This window comes from Lagenorhynchus albirostris, chromosome 3 (assembly GCF_949774975.1).
Source record: "Lagenorhynchus albirostris chromosome 3, mLagAlb1.1, whole genome shotgun sequence".
Lineage (NCBI taxonomy): Eukaryota > Metazoa > Chordata > Mammalia > Artiodactyla > Delphinidae > Lagenorhynchus > Lagenorhynchus albirostris.
Window position 1 is genome coordinate 66,202,568 of NC_083097.1, and position 17,236 is coordinate 66,219,803.

The following is a 17,236-nucleotide window of genomic DNA, read 5'->3' on the forward strand; positions in this document are numbered from 1 at the left end:
TGTCACAGTATTATACCCGGACTTGCTTGCCCCCAGTATATAATCAGCACACACTACCTTGACTGGCTTCTAGTGACTTTATCTTTTCATTTTAATACCACAGTATTCCTGGCGTCTCACAGGGTGAGTTAGTTTCTTTGGCCGTATGCTGCGCATAGTTGGTTTTGGTTTTTCTAAGTTGAGAAAGGGAAAAGAAAATATACTAATATATGCTTTTGTAGAGTACAATGGAATATACTAAAATTATCATTTTTTATTATGTTGTGATCTTATCTTGCTCTGCTCTGTAGGGGAACCATTTTACTCTCCGCAGATAAAACATTCTCTGCCCATCTCTTCACACTCACCTCCAGGAAATATTTTAAAGGCTTGTTGAAATAAAGTCATTCAATCAAGCTACTCTGTGGCTGGGGGAAAGAAAATAATGTCATCCATAGCTTAGTTGGGAAGGCAACTTGAAATAATTAGTAAGCAACAAGAGTATGCAATAAAGGCTAGTTGGTTGCTTTAATAGAAGGAAAAATAGAGGTAATATGAAGTAAGTTAATATAAGCGGCACCTTTTAGCAGGCAAAGTCTCAGAATTGACCTCACAGGAAACTCTGGGCATTTATCCCCTCACTGAGCAGCCATCCATTTTACTCAGGAGGACCCCGAGTAGCACCAACCAGGCACCAGCCAGCTGACCAACAATGATGCCATTCTGTACAGGGGTTTGAGGAACACCAAGAAATCTCCCAGGGCATAAATATTGCTCACACTGCTTCTCAGCCTTGGCTCTATATCAGAATCACCAGGGAGCCTCCAGATAAAAATATCCACTACCCCATCCTGCACCAGATAATTTGAATCTGAATTTCTAGTGATAAAGCTTAGGCCTTTGTACTTTTTTTTTGTTTCTTTTCTTAAATTTGCTTTATTTAATTTTTTTTAATATTAGGTATCTGTATTGTTAAATGCATGTGATTTTGATGCCTAGAGAATGTTGAACTCTACTGGTAAAGTAAAGGCTTTCTGACCTCAGACAGAGGCTGAAATATAGACATTCCTGGGGAAGGGGCTGCTTTAAGCCTCTGAAGTTTAAATTGTATTTTAACATTTTTAAGGAGGAAAAAAAATATGCTTAATTTAGTCTCCCCTGAGTGAAACTGTGGTCTTTGATCATGTTTTGAGAAGTGTAGCTTTTCTCACAAATGTTAGATGAACCTTGGCATCTGTAAGTAAGGAAGAAAGTAGAATTAACTATCATTGAAATATATGTTTTTTTAAGTCTCAGAATAATTGTAATTGAATCAAAAGTGATAGGGAAGAGTGGAGACTACATCTGGAATTACCTGGAACTGCATACCTCACTTTGCTGTACCCATATTACCTTCTCTCTATCAACATGGAAATTAAAAGGAAAGAAATATGCTTATAGCTTAAGGACCCTTTTGGCTATACTGCCAAAGTGAATTTGTTCATTATATATTTACATTCGAGAAAAACAGTGTGATAAGCCTATACAGCTTCTAGATTTGGAAAGAAAAAGAATGATGAAAAGAATATTGAGACTGTGCCTGCATATTTACATTATCTGATTTTTATAACCATAAAAGTCTTCAGTATTTGAGTTATCTGTATGCTCTTTTAGTTGTATCTCAGAATGTGAGTTATTATTGCAGCCAAAAAACAACAATTTTTCAGTCCAAAAAAAAAGGCAAGTCTTTCAAAGGAAGTATCAAAGTAGTAAATGTAAACTTTTCCATTCTTTTTTTATAATTAATTAATTTATTTTTGGCTGCGTTGGGTCTTCGTTGCTGCACACGGGCTTTCTCTAGTTGCGGCAAGCGGGGGCTACTCCTTCTTGTGGTGCACAGGCTTCTCATTGCAGAGCACGGGCTCTAGGCATGCAGGCTTCAGCAGTTGTGGCTCATGGGCTTCAGTAGTTGCGGTGTGCAGGCTTCAGTAGTTGTGACACGAGGGCTTCAGTAGTTGTGGCTCATGGGCTCTAGAGCCCAGGCTCAGTAGTTGTGGCGCACAGGCTTAGTTGCTCCACAGCATGTGGGATCTTCCCGGACCAGGGCTCGAACCTGTGTCCCCTGCATTGGCAGGCGGATTCTTAACCACTGCACTACCAGGGAAGCCCCAACTTTTCCATTCTTGGTGATAAATAAATGTGTAGACATTCATCCAACTAAATTCCCAAAATAAGGGCTAAGTGGCTGGCGTAAGGAGAGCATTACATATTAAAGGATCCCTTCACTTTAATTATGGAATATAGAAGTTAGTAAGGAAGGTGAAACAAGTATATAGTAACAACTGAGAAGTTATAAATAAGAATAATATGACATAAGTCCTATGGCATACAAATTAAAGATACAGCCAATTTGGGCTGATGAGTTTTAGTGAAGAGATATCTAGGGGCTTCTGCTGGATTATTCATAAATGCAGGGATGAAGTTCAAAGGAGGGTTTATGAAGATTCCAAGTTGGGGGCAGAAGCATTCTTGTTGAACAGAAGCGTGAGTTGGGAATGAGGAGGATCTTGAGATGGGGGCATGGATTCTCTGCATCCAACTTAGAGGTGCAGAGAATGAGAACAGAGAAAAAAGGCAGAGGATAAATGTGTGTACAGTGATGGAGCTGTTTGAACACCCTATTGAAGAGGTCAGGTGACAGAGATGACTTTTGAAGAAGGGGTGGTGTAATTAAAATAAAATGGTGTTTGGTAAGTTTAGTAGCTATAATATGGGGGCTTAAAAGGAAGTGTATATATATATATATATATATATACACACACACACACACACACATATAAATGTATATATGTATGTATGTATGTATTTATGAGAGGCATTTGTTTTACTTTAGTCAAAGTTTTTTTACTTAAATTTTAAATCCTTGATTTTGACCAAAGTACTTTTCTGGTGTTAGGACATTTGGTAATTATTGTCTATTATCTATCTCGCTAGCATCTATTTATCTATGAAAAGCTTTGACAACCTTAGAGAACTAACATGAAAAAGATAAGAAAAGTACTGCGGTATGGTTGGTTTTTGTTTATTTGTTCTGCTTTCAAAGAAACACTTAGAAACCAAAATAACCTGGATTTTCTTTCATATAGCTCTTTATCTTATTGTTCAAAAATGCTTGAAGGGCTCAAAATTACTTGATTAAGCTCTCCAGGAAAACCCTTACTCTTTAAAAATTGGAAGTTAGGAAGTCCCTTGGGCCTCTTCTATAAGCAAGAAAAGCCCACACTCAGTGATAACTCCTTAAGCGCACTTAGACCAGATGACTGTATCTAAACACATTCTTTCCACTTGAAACAACAGCATTATTAGAGGATTATCTGAATTTGGGAAAAGAGTTGATTCCCATTTATCATCCCCATATCATGTCTGCCTCAAAAGTGAGGCCATCAGAAACACTTATATTGTTTATTACCCTTTCTGGGTGTAAAATTCATGAATTGAAAAATATGGAGCTCCTCGCTCAGCAAGAGGGAGCTGTCAGTGTAAGATAGCATGTTTGGGTGGTGCACCAAATGAACCTCAGCTAGCAGAGCTAATAGGGAGATGCAGGTCACAGCATCCAATCTTTTTTTTTTTTTTTTTTTTGCTGTACGTGGACCTCTCACTGTTGTGGCCTCTCCCGCTGTGGAGCACAGGCTCCGGACGCGCAGGCTCAGCGGCCATGGCTCACGGGCCCAGCCGCTCCGCGGCATGTGGGATCTTCCCGTACCGGGGCACGAACCTGTGTCCCCTGCATCAGCAGGCGGACTCTCAACCACTGCGCCACCAGGGAAGCCCGACAGAATCCAATCTTGATCTCCCAGCCTCTAGCGTAATCTCTCACTTCTGGAGGAATTGGGTATTGATATAAATATCACGTGATTTTTCAATTATTAATGTAATTAAGTACGCAAAAACAACTGACAAGATTTGGGGAGGATGTTTATATCTTGATCACTAATGTCAATTCTTTTTTCAACATCCTGAGTTGGCACCATTTTTAGTGCCTCAAATTTTGAAAATGATGGGGAATTTAGGATGTCTGAGACAATCTAGTTGAAATGCACATTAGGTGGTTTTCTTTGCTTTATAAGGTGCCAGTTAGCATTTTATTTTAATTAAGAACATATCAAAAGGTGAATGAAATTGAAGCATTTGCTTATGTCTGGTTATTAGATTCATAGGTATGTGTCAGAAAGCTTAAACATCTTAGAGAACTTCCAGTTTTCTCTATTTTAGTTCTATAAGTGTTTCTTAAATACTTCAGTATGGCTGTCTATTGTATTTTTTAAATAAAGAACCAAAATATTTTTTGATGCACATTAAGATGAAAACTATTTTAATAAAGAAATGTGATCCTAATATCTCTCTGCTGAGTAGATTTGTATATAATTACATTTAATTAAAAGCTCTTAAATTGTAAAATTCCCTATAGAGAACATGAACTTTAGCCAGCTGCCTCTGCATCTTAGCAACTATGTTTTGTGTCTGCTAACAGTAAGACTGGAAGACTTGTGCTATGTCTACAAAACTCTGCCATGAAGTACTTAAAAATACTTGGTGAATAATTTGAGGTCTGCTAGCAGTAAAGCTTTGTGTGAAATGCCATTTAAAAAAATCTATTAACCGTGGTACCGGTATATTCAAGTCAAGCTGTTAAAATACATTCATGTAAACATAGAAAAGATTATACATACACCTTGTGGAGTTTTGTGGTTTGACTCTTGCAATTCAAATAAAAGTTATATCACCCTTAGAATAAAATTCTAAAATAGAGCCATCTTTTTTAAGGACTTGTTCCTCTAAGAGCTGGGAATATTAATTACTCCCTGAGGTTGCACTGTTGGTACAAAGTAGAGCAGATCACAACTTTGTAATGAAATACCTGCTTTCACAATAGCACAGGTGTCCCCCTGCCACACCCTACAAAGAAACTTTTCTGGTTTGCAATAATTATAGCTCTTGCAACTCTCTCATAGCATGCGTGGTGGGTGATGGTGGTGACAAGAAAGGGGGATGAAGAAGTAATTTCAGAAACTAAATAAACAAATAGGAATATGGGTGAGATGTAGGTGGCAGTGGTAGGAAAGAATTCACCTATCTATACTAGGTAGGTTAAATGAAATTTAAAAAATATGGAAACAAATTAGCCACACTGAGAATGAAATGTAGATTTATCTGTAGAGAATCTGTTGGCAGAAAAAATTGTCTTCAAAGCCCTGGGCAATGAATATTTTCGTCACCCTCAAACCAATACTAAGAAAACGGAAGAAACCATTTGGAACACAACTTATTTTAATAATAAATACTAGTAACTTAACTGTGAGAAGATTCCTTGGGAATCTTCCTTCAGAAAAAGGAAACTAATTCCAACTCACATTTCATATCTTCGTTTTATTTAAGAATTCTCATTTAGTGAAATATTTTTACAGTACATATCCAATGAGCACTTTTAAAATCACTGTTTATTACGATGTGCTGATAGTTCTTTGGTCAGTGCCAGCTTCAAGGTACCATGAGAAGCATAAGATGAAACAGCTTAAAGTATTTCTGTGTTTTCTACCATTCTGAGGCAAGTCAGATCAGATGCTTGTAAGGCAAGTGGAAAAAGGAATCCTAATTTTAATTTAATGATTGGTACATTCTCAATATGTACACTGAAAAAGTGTCCTTTTTAAAAAAAAATAGGGAGAAAAGAGTTATAGTAAGGTCATTTCTCTAACCTATTGGCAAGAGTATTTGTTTCAGAGAGAAAAGAGAGAGATTTAGAAGATACCCTTGGAGGTCTTAGGTCTCTGTAAAGTTGGTAAACATGTGTCTGCCATATAGTCTCATAGATAATAGGTACTCAGTAAATTTTGTGCAATCAGTTGGTCCTGCGGAGATAACATGTTTGGGTGCCATGCATGTTTGTGGTGGTACGTTTAATTTTGCGTGCAAAAACCAGTATGATGCCGAGCTGTGTTGTGAAGTATATGCAAAGACCACTCTCTGCTGTGTTTGTATGGCTGTGATTGAAATATTGTGATATTTATTTAGGTTAGAAAATGTATTCCATCTAACATTTGAGTCTTTTGGTGAAATTTTCTAATACAATGGTCTAAAATACTAAGAAGTCCTCATAGATTTATGAGCAATAAGAAATGTCAGAGTTCCTTACCCAAGTGGAAAATGAACTAAAAGAATATTATCCTTTGTTCATTGAACTAAAACTAGAGAATATATAGTGAATGTCAGGGACATTAATTAATTGAATTAAGTAGACAATAAGAGTTGATAGTCAATGAAATTACTATATAAATTGTTGATTTACAATGACTTCTTTGTTTTCTTTGCTAGAAAAACATTTTATTTTAAATTATTCATTCCTTTGTAAAACATGTAAGTGAGCATCAGGGTGTCAGTTCCTTTGACATGCTGACATTTGACACACTGACATGCCTCTGTGTCTTTTCTCTTTCTGCTTTATTCCACCCCACTTATTTTTAGAGCTACCAACATGATACTTAATGAAACCTCTATCTATAATTATTCACTAAGAAGATCATAGGATATGTTTATGTCAGTTTTGTTTTCTAAAAAAGTAAGGAATTTATTTAGAAATCCATATAAATCTATAATAACATTGAGTATTTTTACCCTATTCCTAGCCTACGAGTTTATAACTAAAGAACACCAAGCAGTTATTTCCTTATTAATCCTTGTGTTTGGCTGGAGAAGCTTGGCTGAATGGTTAGTTTAATCTCCACTATTTGTAAAAAGGCACAAAATGTGGTGGGGATTTTTTACATTTTTGACACAGACCCATGCTTCTTATTGAAAGTCTTTCTGTATTTAAATATAAGATGCTGTGGGAATTTAGCAACTGTATGTGTGATAATTCTTTTTTTTTTTTTTAATATTTATTTATTTATTTTTGGCTGTGTTGGGTCTTCGTTTCTGTGCGAGGGCTTTCTCTAATTGTGGCAAGCGGGGGCCACTCTTCATCGCGGTGCGCGGGCCTCTCACTATCGCGGCCTCTCTTGTTGTGGAGCACAGGCTCCAGACGCGCAGGCTCAGTAGTTGTGGCTCATGGGCTCAGTTGCTCCGCGGCATGTGGGGTCCTCCCAGACCAGGGCCCAAACCCGCGTCCCCTGCATCGGCAGGCACACTCTCAACCACTGTGCCACCAGGGAAGCCCTGTGATAATTCTTAATAGTGAATTCTCATTTACACCTAGTGAAACCTAATGAAAAGGGTTGTATGTAAAACAACACTATAAGCAATTTAAGATAAGCGTATTTTTGAAGTTCCTGTTAAACCCTACAGAGTTGAACAGAATAGTTTAACTGAGTGTGGCTTAATTCTACTATGTTCAAGTAGTATTAACAATGAGAGACTACTCGATTTGGTGATTAGATAAGACTCCAATGTGATATTTCAAGAGATTCATTTGTACAGAAAGCATTTAAAGATGTATTCTCTCATATACCTATATATGCACATGCATATATAGTCTCACATTCTTTTTTCTTAGTGAAAGGTAGCCTTCAACACAAGCCATATTAAAAGGTGTTTATCATCTGAAGATATTTTCTTTTAAAATATAGACACCATGAGGCAATATAAGATTACAGTCACAACTTCAGTGATCTAATATTGAACGGACTTACTCTTTTTGGGAAAAAAAAGGTGAGGCATTTAGCCATTTCCTTAAGTTTGGCAGTTAGGTGTAGTTGTAACATCAGTGGCAGAAATCATCTGTATTCATTTTATATTTTTATAATATACTGGAGTTATGTATTGACCTCATTTCTCTTTATGGTAGAAATATTTTTCATTCATTTGAATACCTATACTCCTTTTTTTACATAGTTGAAAGGCTGAATGTATGGGGTGGAGATATAAGGAATGATTTGTAGTGTGTAAAAGTTAAATAGGATGGATATATATATATAGATATAGATATAGATATATAGGGAAGAGTATCCCACTCCAACACAAATAGTGTTTTATGGAGACAACACAGTGCAAATGGGATACAGAAAAAAAAAAGAGTTTTCTTTTTTGTTTTTATTAGAGTGAAAGGGATAAATGTAAATATGGTATATTTTCCAGTTACATAAAAGTCTTGTGGTCTTTGGGGTTTTCTTTTAGCAAACTATGGTTAAAAAGAGAAGGAGCTCCGTAAAGTTTCTGGGGTTTTTTTTGTTTGTTTTTGTTTTAGTTACCTTGTTTTTTGGCTGTGTTGCGTCTTCGTTGCTGTGCGCGGGCTTTTTCTAGTTGTGGCGAGCGGGGGCTACTCTTCCTTGTGGTGCTCGGGCTTCTTATTGCAGTGGCTTCTCTTGTTGTGGAGCATGGGTTCTAGGCAAGTGGGCTCAGTAGTTGTGGCACACGGGCTCTAGATCTCAGGATCAGTAGCTGTGGTGCCCGGGCTTAGTTGCTCCGTGGCATGTGGGATCTTCCCGGACCAGGGATTGAACCTGTGTCCCCTGCATTGGCAGGCGGATTCTTAACCACTGCACCACCAGGGAAGCCCCGTAAAGTTTTTATTGATAGTTCATGTACTTCTTATATATTTATGTTGACATAAAGAATATAAACAATATTGCTACCTTCTCAATAGAGTATTTTTCTTTTTTGACATCGGTAAATGCTAGATACTGATCCTTTCACACGTGGAAGGGTGCGGCTTTTTTATTTATTTATTTATTTGTCTGCGCCCAGCCTTTGTTGTGGCGGCATGCCCCAACTTTCGTTGTGGCATGTGGGCTCTAGTTCCCTGACCAGGGATGGAACCCAGGCCCCTGCCTTGGGAGCGCCGTGTCTTGACTGCTGTCCCACCAGGGGCATCCCGGGAGCAGCTTCTTACAACAGGAGCCATCTCCCTACCGATGAGGGGCAGGGGTGACTCCGTCGTAATTATTCCCCCTCTAAGTTCTCAGGTTCAGCCTAAGTGTGTGTGGCATGGATCAGGGCTAGGCTGAAAGTTAACTCTGTGACAGTGTTCCTGGGGCCATCCCCCGTGCTTCTCTTTGTCTTCTTCCTGGGTTAGCACACCCACAGGTACCTTTTTGCACTGCCGTGACACTGAGACTAGGACAGCTACAGTGACAGGACCCTCTCTTAGGATGACTGAATTCCTCCGTGATGAAAGTGAGGGTGCAGAATGGCCTCCCTCCTGGCGTTTGGACAAGGAGCTTTGCTGGTGGATATCTGGAGACAGAAAAGGCAATTGGGCTTAGTGGTTGGTACCCTGTGGCAATCTACAATCTAGGAAACGTTCTGAGGATAAGTGTTATTTAAAGTATGCTAGTTCTAATGTTTAGCTGTGACTTCTGAACTTCCTTTGGAGAAAAGGTTAATAAAAAGAATGATAACTGACCGAATCCAGGTCACCTCTCATGAAGGATAAAGGTGTAAAGGTGTGGAGGGCTCTTCTTTCCTGGTGCTTTCAGTGAGCCATCCCTGCATGGAGACCCCCTCTCCCTCCAGGGCTTCCTGCCCTTGTGTATGGGATGTGCCTGCAACCTATGCAGCTAAGTCTTGTCTCACTGTTGCACTGGGGTGGGGTTGTCATCACACTGTGAAAGGGCTATAAAGAAATCCCTCTTTTGCTTTTCTAAAAACAGTCTTCTAGGACAAATTATGACAAGAGGCCAGAAGGAATCGCTTCTCATTTCCTTATTGAATAGAGCGCGTCTAAGCGTCCTCCTACATTAAGGACAGCAATCAGTTACTTTTTCTGTATGATCTGGTAAAGTGGTCTTAACTTTTAACTTTTTTTCAGGTCACACAAAGATGAATTCCTATATTTCATGATTACAATGTGTGTATGTGATTCCTTGTTCCATTTTAAGGACACTGCTGTGTTAAACATGTTGAAGAGTTTTCATAACCCGTTGCTACAATCTTAAATTAGATTTATTTTTCCCATTGCTAATATCAAACAGCAAATTCGAAGACTGAGAACCATGTATAGAAGGGTGATTGCTCTTAATGTGAAAAGATTTGAATCCTTCTTTTTGTGTGAGACTGTGATCAGCCAGCCTAGCTATCGATTTCTTCTGTCGTACACTGCCAAATCTTCTATTTAAGTATTGTGAAAACTCTTTGTTTTTTTCAGGTCGAATGAGTGATTTGAGGGTATTTGGTCATCCAATAGATTCAGAATCTAAAGAAGATGAGCCTTGTAGTGAAGAAACAGATCCAGAGCATGATCTAATTGCTGAAATTTTACCTGAGCTAATTGAAATTGATCTATACCACAGTGAAGAGGATGAAGGGGAAGACGAGGAGTGTGCCAATGCTACTGACGTCACGACCACCCCATCTGTGCAGTACATAAATGGAAAGCATCTAGTTACCACTGTGCCCAAGGACCCAGAAGCGGCAGAAGCTAGGCGTGGCCAGTTCGAAAGTGTTGCACCTTCTCAAAATTTTTCAGACAGCAGTGAAAGTGATAGTCATCAGTTTGTAATCACCAAAACTGGAATGCCTACTGCCATGCAACCTAATGAGTCTAAAGAAACAACTGAATCCCTTGAAATTACATGGAGACCTGAGATTTACCCTGAAACACCAGAGCATTTTTCAAGTGGTGAGCTTGATATTTTCCCCACAGCCCCAGGCCGTGAGAGAGAAGCCACAGAGGGGCCAGAATCAATCACAGAGAAAAGTCCCGACCTTGATAATCTGGTACATGAACGTACTGAATTGGTACCTCTGTTTCCTGAAGAGTCTTCAGGAGATGCCGCCATTGACCAAGAATCTCAAAAAATGGTCTTTTCAAGGGCTACAGAAGGAACAATTGGTGAAGAGGCAGAAAAAAGTACTTCTACCACATATACTCCAAGTATAGTTGCAAGTTCTGTATCAGCGCATGTTTCAGAGGATGTATCATTTACCTTAACAGGGACTCCACGGCCTGATGAGCCGCTGTCCACAGTAGAAAGCTGGGTGGAAATAACCCCTAGACAAATTGTAGAGTTCTCAGGAAGTCCTTCAATTCCGATTCCAGAAGGCTCTGGGGAAGCAGAAGAAGATAAAATGTTTGCCATGGTAACTGATTTATCACAGAACAATACTACAGATTCTCTCGTTACTTTAGACACTAGCAAGATAATGATCACAGAGGGCCTTTTGGATGTTCCTGCAACCACTGTATATTCGGTTTCTGAACAATCTTCTGCAGTAGTGCCTACCAAATCTGCAAGGGAGACAGACACTTCTGAGTGGGCTTTCAGTACATCTCTTGAGGGAAAGACAAGGAAAGATGAGGAGAAGGGAACTACAGGTACGGCTTCTACAGCTGAGGTACATGAGCCCACGCAGAGATCAGATCAATTAACTTTACCCTCTGAATTAGAAAACTCAAATGAAACTACATCTAGTGATTCAGTATCTGGTACCGGGAAGAGTTTTATGTCCTGGATGACACCCACACAGTCTGAAACGGAAACAGCAAATTCTACTCTTGTCTTTACAGAAACAAACGTTTTAGACCATCTGGGGGCACAGACTGCTGAGCCCAGCCTTAGCAGTCAACCTGGGGTTCGGGAAGTGCCGCCCACCGTCCCAGGTAGCCCCGTCTCTGTCTTTATGGAGCAGGGCTCTGGAGAAGCTGCTGCTGACCCAGAAACCACCACCGTTTCTTCATTAAATTTAGAGCCTGAAATTCAAGCCAGAAAGGAAGCAGCTGGCACTTTGTCTCCACATGTGGAAATTGTATTCCCTTTTGAGCCAACTGGACTAGTTTTGAGTACTGTAATGGACAGAGAGGTTGCTGAAATTAAAAGCCAGACATCCAAGGGGAACATGATTTCAGAGATCTCAGGAGAGCCAACTCATGGGGCAGAAATAAAAGGCTTTTCTACAGATTTTCCTTTGGAGGAAGATTTCAGTGGTGACTTCAAAGAATACTCGACAGTATCTCATCCCATAACAAAAGAAGAAATGCTAATGACGGAAGGCTCTGGGGATGCAGCATTTAAGGATACCCAGATGTCACCATCTGTAATACCTACCTCAGACCACAGTAATCACACAGCTGACTCAGAAGAGCCTAGTAGCACCTTGGTCAGCACTGCAGCCTTCCCTTGGGAAGAGTTCACAGCCTCAGCTGAGGGCTCAGGTGAGCAATTGGTCTCAGTAAGCAGCTCTGTTGACCAAGTGTTTCCCAGGGCTGTGGGAAAAGTCTCTGGGACCGATTCCCCATTTATTGACCAAAGATTGGGTGAAGAAGGTGATATCAGTGAAACTGATAAAAGATCCACCATCCTGCCAACAGAAGAAGCTGAAAGTACTAAAGCTTCAAAGGAAGAGGAGGAAGTGAAGGTCAATGGGATAGTTTCAATGGACTTTCCTCCAACTGTGGAGCCAGACAAATTGTGGCCCAGGAAAGAAGTCAACCCTGTAAGGCAAGGAATTGAAAGTGAAATAGTGTCAGAGGAAAAGATGCAAGAACAAAAGTCTTCTGAACCCCCTCAAAGTTCTGTTGCACCAGAACAAACAACTTTCAATTCACAAACATTTCCTGAAACTGGACTCCGAACCACAGATTATTCTACACTAACAACAAAGAAAACTTACAGTAACAATAAGAAAATGGAGGGGGAAGGCGTTTCCTCAGTTGACGTGTCTACTCCAAACCTGGATTCAGAGGGCTTAGAGTCGTATACTACTCTCCCTGAAGTTACTGAAAAATCCCATATTTTCTTAGCTACTGCCTCAGTGACTGAATCAATACCAGCGGAAAGTGTAATTACAGGTTCAACAATCAAAGAGAAAGAAAGTATAAAACCCTTTCCCAAAGTTATGAGACCAATAATGGAAGAGTCAGATACGGATCTTTTATTCTCTGGACTGGGATCAGGAGAAGAAGTTCTGCCTACTACAGTATCAGTGAATTTTACTGAAATAGAACAGGTCATTAGCACATTATATCCCCAGACTTCTCAAGTGCAAAGTTTAGAAACCAGCATCTTAAATGACACAACTGGAGACTATGAGGGAATGGGAAATGTGGCAAATGAAATCAGACCACTCATTTCCAAAATAGACAGCATGTTCGAAGCCAATGAGACAGCATCCAGCACAACCTTACTAGAAATTTTAAGTGACACCACAACAGAAGGACCCTTCACAGCAACTCTCACTTTCTCTGCAGACATGGAACATCCTCAAAATCAGACACACAGTTGGGCAGAAGAAATCCAGACTAGGAGACCACAGCCTACGACTGATCAAGTCTCTAACGAGAATACTTCAACAGCAGAAACTAAAGAAACAGCAACCTCTTCCACTGATTTTCTGGCTAGAACTTATGGTCCTGAAATGGCAAAAGGATTTGTTACATCAACACCAAAACCATCTGACTGGTTTGATGAACATTCTGGAGAAGGATCTGGGGAATTGGATGTGGTTGATTTAGTCCACACTTCTGGAACTACTCAGGCAACTAGGCAAGGCAGCACCACATTTGTTTCTGATAGATCCCTGGAAAAACATTCTGAGGTTCCAAGTGCTGAAGCTGTTACTGTTGATGGATTCCCAACAGCTTCGATGGTGCTGCCTCTTCATTCAGAGCAGAATGAAAGCTCCCCTGGTCCAACTAGCACACTGTCAAGTACAATGTCCTATGAAATGTCCACAGAAGGTGCTGCAGACAGTTTCCAAGACCATTTTGGGGGATTTGAGGATTCCACATTAAAACCTGACAGAAGAAAAGCCACTGAAAATATTATTATAGATCTGGACAAAGAGGACAAGGATTTAATATTGACAATTACAGAGAGTACCATCCTTGAAATTCTACCTGAGCTGACATCAGATAAAAATACTATCATAGATATTGATCACACTAAACCTATATATGAAGACATCCTTGGAATGCAAACGGACTTAGATGCAGAGGTACCCTCAGGGCCACCTGGCAGTAATGAAGACAGCACTCAAGTTCTAGAGAAGTCCGAGGCAACTGTTAACCTCTCTTCAACTGAGGAAAACTTTGAGGCCTCTGGTGATACTCTTCTGGCTAATTACACTCAGGCAACACATAACGAATCGATGCCTCCTGAAAACAGAAGTCAGTTAGATCACATGGGCTTTATCTTCACACCTGGGATACCCATCCCTAGCCCAGAAACAGAATTAGATGTTTTGCTTCCCACAGCAACATCCCTGCCCATTCCTAGTAAGTCTGCCACAGTTAATCCAGAGATTGAAGAACCAAAAATTGAAGCAAAAACCCTGGATGACATCTTTGAATCAAGCACTTTGTCTGACGGTCAAGCTATTGCGGACCAAAGTGAAATAATATCAACATTGAGCCATTTGGAAAGGACACAGAATGAGGATGAAGAAAAGAAACACGTGGGTCCCTCTCTTCAACCAGAATTCTCTTCCGGGGCTGAGGAGGCACTGATAGATCCTACCCGCTACGTAAGTATTGGTACTGCCTACCTTACGGCTCAGAGTTTAACAGAGGCACCTGATGTGATGGAAGGATCCAATCCCCCAGCATCCACGGATACATCAACAGTTTTAGCTGTTGCAAAGCTGTTCTCTCGGACACCATCATCTCCTCCACTCAGTGTCCACTTAGGCAGAGGAGCCTCTGAGCACACAGAGGACCCCCGGCCAAGAGCTCTGCCAAGTACAGACGCCAGCACATCCCCAGTACCCCCAGGAAAACGTGCAAATATTGAAGTGACTTTCAAACCTGCAAGTGAAGAGGACTTTCACATAACTGAGCCTCCGTCCATATCTCCTGACACAGAGCCTTCAGAAGATGAAAGTAAACCTAAATTATTAGAACAAATGGAGGCTTCTGCCACAGAATTCATTGCTCAAGAAGAAACTGAGATTTCCCAAGACTCTCAAAACAAAACCAGTGTTCAACTTTCTGGAGACACAGTCAAGGTACTTCCCAGTATTGAAACACCTGAGGCTGGGACTGTTGTCACAGCTGCAAGTGAAAGGGCGTTAGAAGGTGCTACACTGTGGCCACATTCTACTTCTGCTTCTGTGATTTATGGGGTCGAGGCAGGTGTGGTGCCTCAGGCCAGCCCCCAGACTTCTGAGAGGCCCACCGTCCCTTCTCCTCTGGAAATAAACCCTGAAACACAAGCAGCTTTGATCAGAGGGGAGGATTCCACAGTAGCAGCACCAGAACAGCAAGTATCGGCGAGGATTCTTGATTCTAATAATCAGGCGACACTAAGCACCGCAGAGTTAAATACTGAGCTTGCAACACCATCATTTTCCCTTCTGGAAACTTCTAATGAAACCAGTTTCCTGATTGGCATTAATGAAGAGTCAGTGGAAGGCACAGCAATCTATTTACCAGGTAAGGGCACAACACTGATAAATCTGTTTCCCAGCTTGGAAACAGTCCCTTGGTCCTAACAGAGATGTGTATATAATTTTTGTTGTGATGTTAAAATCAGTGAAGGTTTTTGTATTGTCCATGTAACAGCAGGACAGGCCATAGTATTGATTCCATAATGAGATGCAAAGAAAGTAAGTATAGACTATTTGGGGGCTTTAAAGATATGCTTTGTATTTTTCTGGGTGTAAGAAACAACATACAATTGCAACATGGAAAAATTGAAATTGTTAATGGTAGAAAAATTCCATTTGGTTTTACCCACAACTAAAGTATTGCTTTGTCTTATATCCCGTAGTTATACATCTTAGTTTTAAAAACAGGAAAAGCATCTTATTTTTTAAAAATCTCTCATGAATGGGTGCAATTATGGCAATATCAAAATCTGTCAGGTCTTTAAAAATGAGACTAGTAAATAACTTTAATAAACACTTCACATAGTTCATGCAATATTGGTTATCAGTTCATACTTTTGTGTAATTCCCGTGCTCCAGATTGTCTAGGTAATGCTTCTAACACAGTGCCTAGCCATAGGGAGTATTCATCCAGTATATATTCAAGCTCTGCCTGTTGAGAGAAATTTCTGTTTTTTTTACTGAATGGACAGGAAGCACGAATTTGATGCTGGTTCATATAGACTATATCATTTAAGCTTCACAAAAAGGGTACAATGCACACGTTATTATCCTCATTTAAAAGGGTAGGATGTGGAGGTTCAGAGAAGTTCCGTAATTTGCCCGGGGTTGTAGCCACACACGTCATGGCAAAAGTGGGATTTGAACCCAAATCAGCCCCACTCCAAAGTAGGTGGTTTTTTCTACTGGTCTTTGGTGGTATAAAAATGAATAATTGATATTTAATGATATGTAAGTCAGAAATCTTGGAATGTTTACTGTGTAGAATTTATTTTCCTTTTAATCTAGCTTGATAATGTTGAAAAGTTCACTTTAATGGTGTTTTCCAAGAACAATGGAAATAACAATGTCAGTGGAATCCACAAGTAGCTATCACCACCTAGTTGCTACCTAGAAAAAAAAAATCAGTACTTCTAGGACTGTGTTGGTTGAAAATATGATTTTTTTTTTTTTTTTTTTTTTTTTGCGGTACGTGGGCCTCTCACTGTTGTGGCCTCTCACGTTGCGGAGCACAGGCTCCGGACGCACAGGCTCAGCGGCCATGGCTCACGGGCCTAGCTGCTCCGCGGCATGTGGGATCCTCCCGGACCGGGGCACGAACCCGCGTCCCCTGCATCGGCAGGCAGACTCTCAACCACTGCGCCACCAGGGAAGCCCAAAAAATATTATATTTTGATATCATATTTATATGATATCAAATATATGAAAATATTTTAATGAATATGTTTTACAGCATGGCTGTACTTAGAATTATTCTGATCGTTTCAAACTTATCTTTTGTGCTACTAATGCTTCAGTTTGTTGTGCTTCAGTTAGAGTGAAATAGTCATAAAGTGTAACTTTCATAAATGACTTGAAGTATTTTGTGAATAAAATTGATCAAAGGTGGCTGATGGATTTTTTTGTTGTCACTCTTTATTTAATCTGTAAATGATAACCTAGTAATCTGGCCAATATTTATTCTTTTGTAATTTAGTTGAAATATACTTCAGGTTAGATAAAATATGATATAGAAATCACTGGTAATAACTATATATATAGAGAGAGTTAGATTTGACAAATGAATGAGAAATGTATACCAGTTATCCAGTCCACAATGTTTACCTAGAATCAGAGCTTGCGTCTTCATTGCAAAACACACTGTCACTTTAGGCTAATTCAGTAAAAAGTAGCTCCTGTTGGAGTGCCTGGTCTATCTGTTGCAGTTTCAGCTTTCAGAAATGACTACAGAGTGTTTAGG

General features: G+C 39.9%; 1 protein-coding gene across 1 annotated transcript in view; it reads left to right on the top strand.

Annotated features, from left to right (window-relative positions):
* The window catches only part of VCAN (versican), a 112,848-nt gene that overhangs the window by 59,175 nt on the left and 36,437 nt on the right, over positions 1-17,236 (top strand). Inside the window, exon 8 of the mRNA XM_060146144.1 lies at positions 10,100-15,322. Coding sequence (XP_060002127.1) covers positions 10,100-15,322 — 5,223 coding nt within the window. The remainder of the gene's footprint in view (positions 1-10,099; positions 15,323-17,236) is intronic.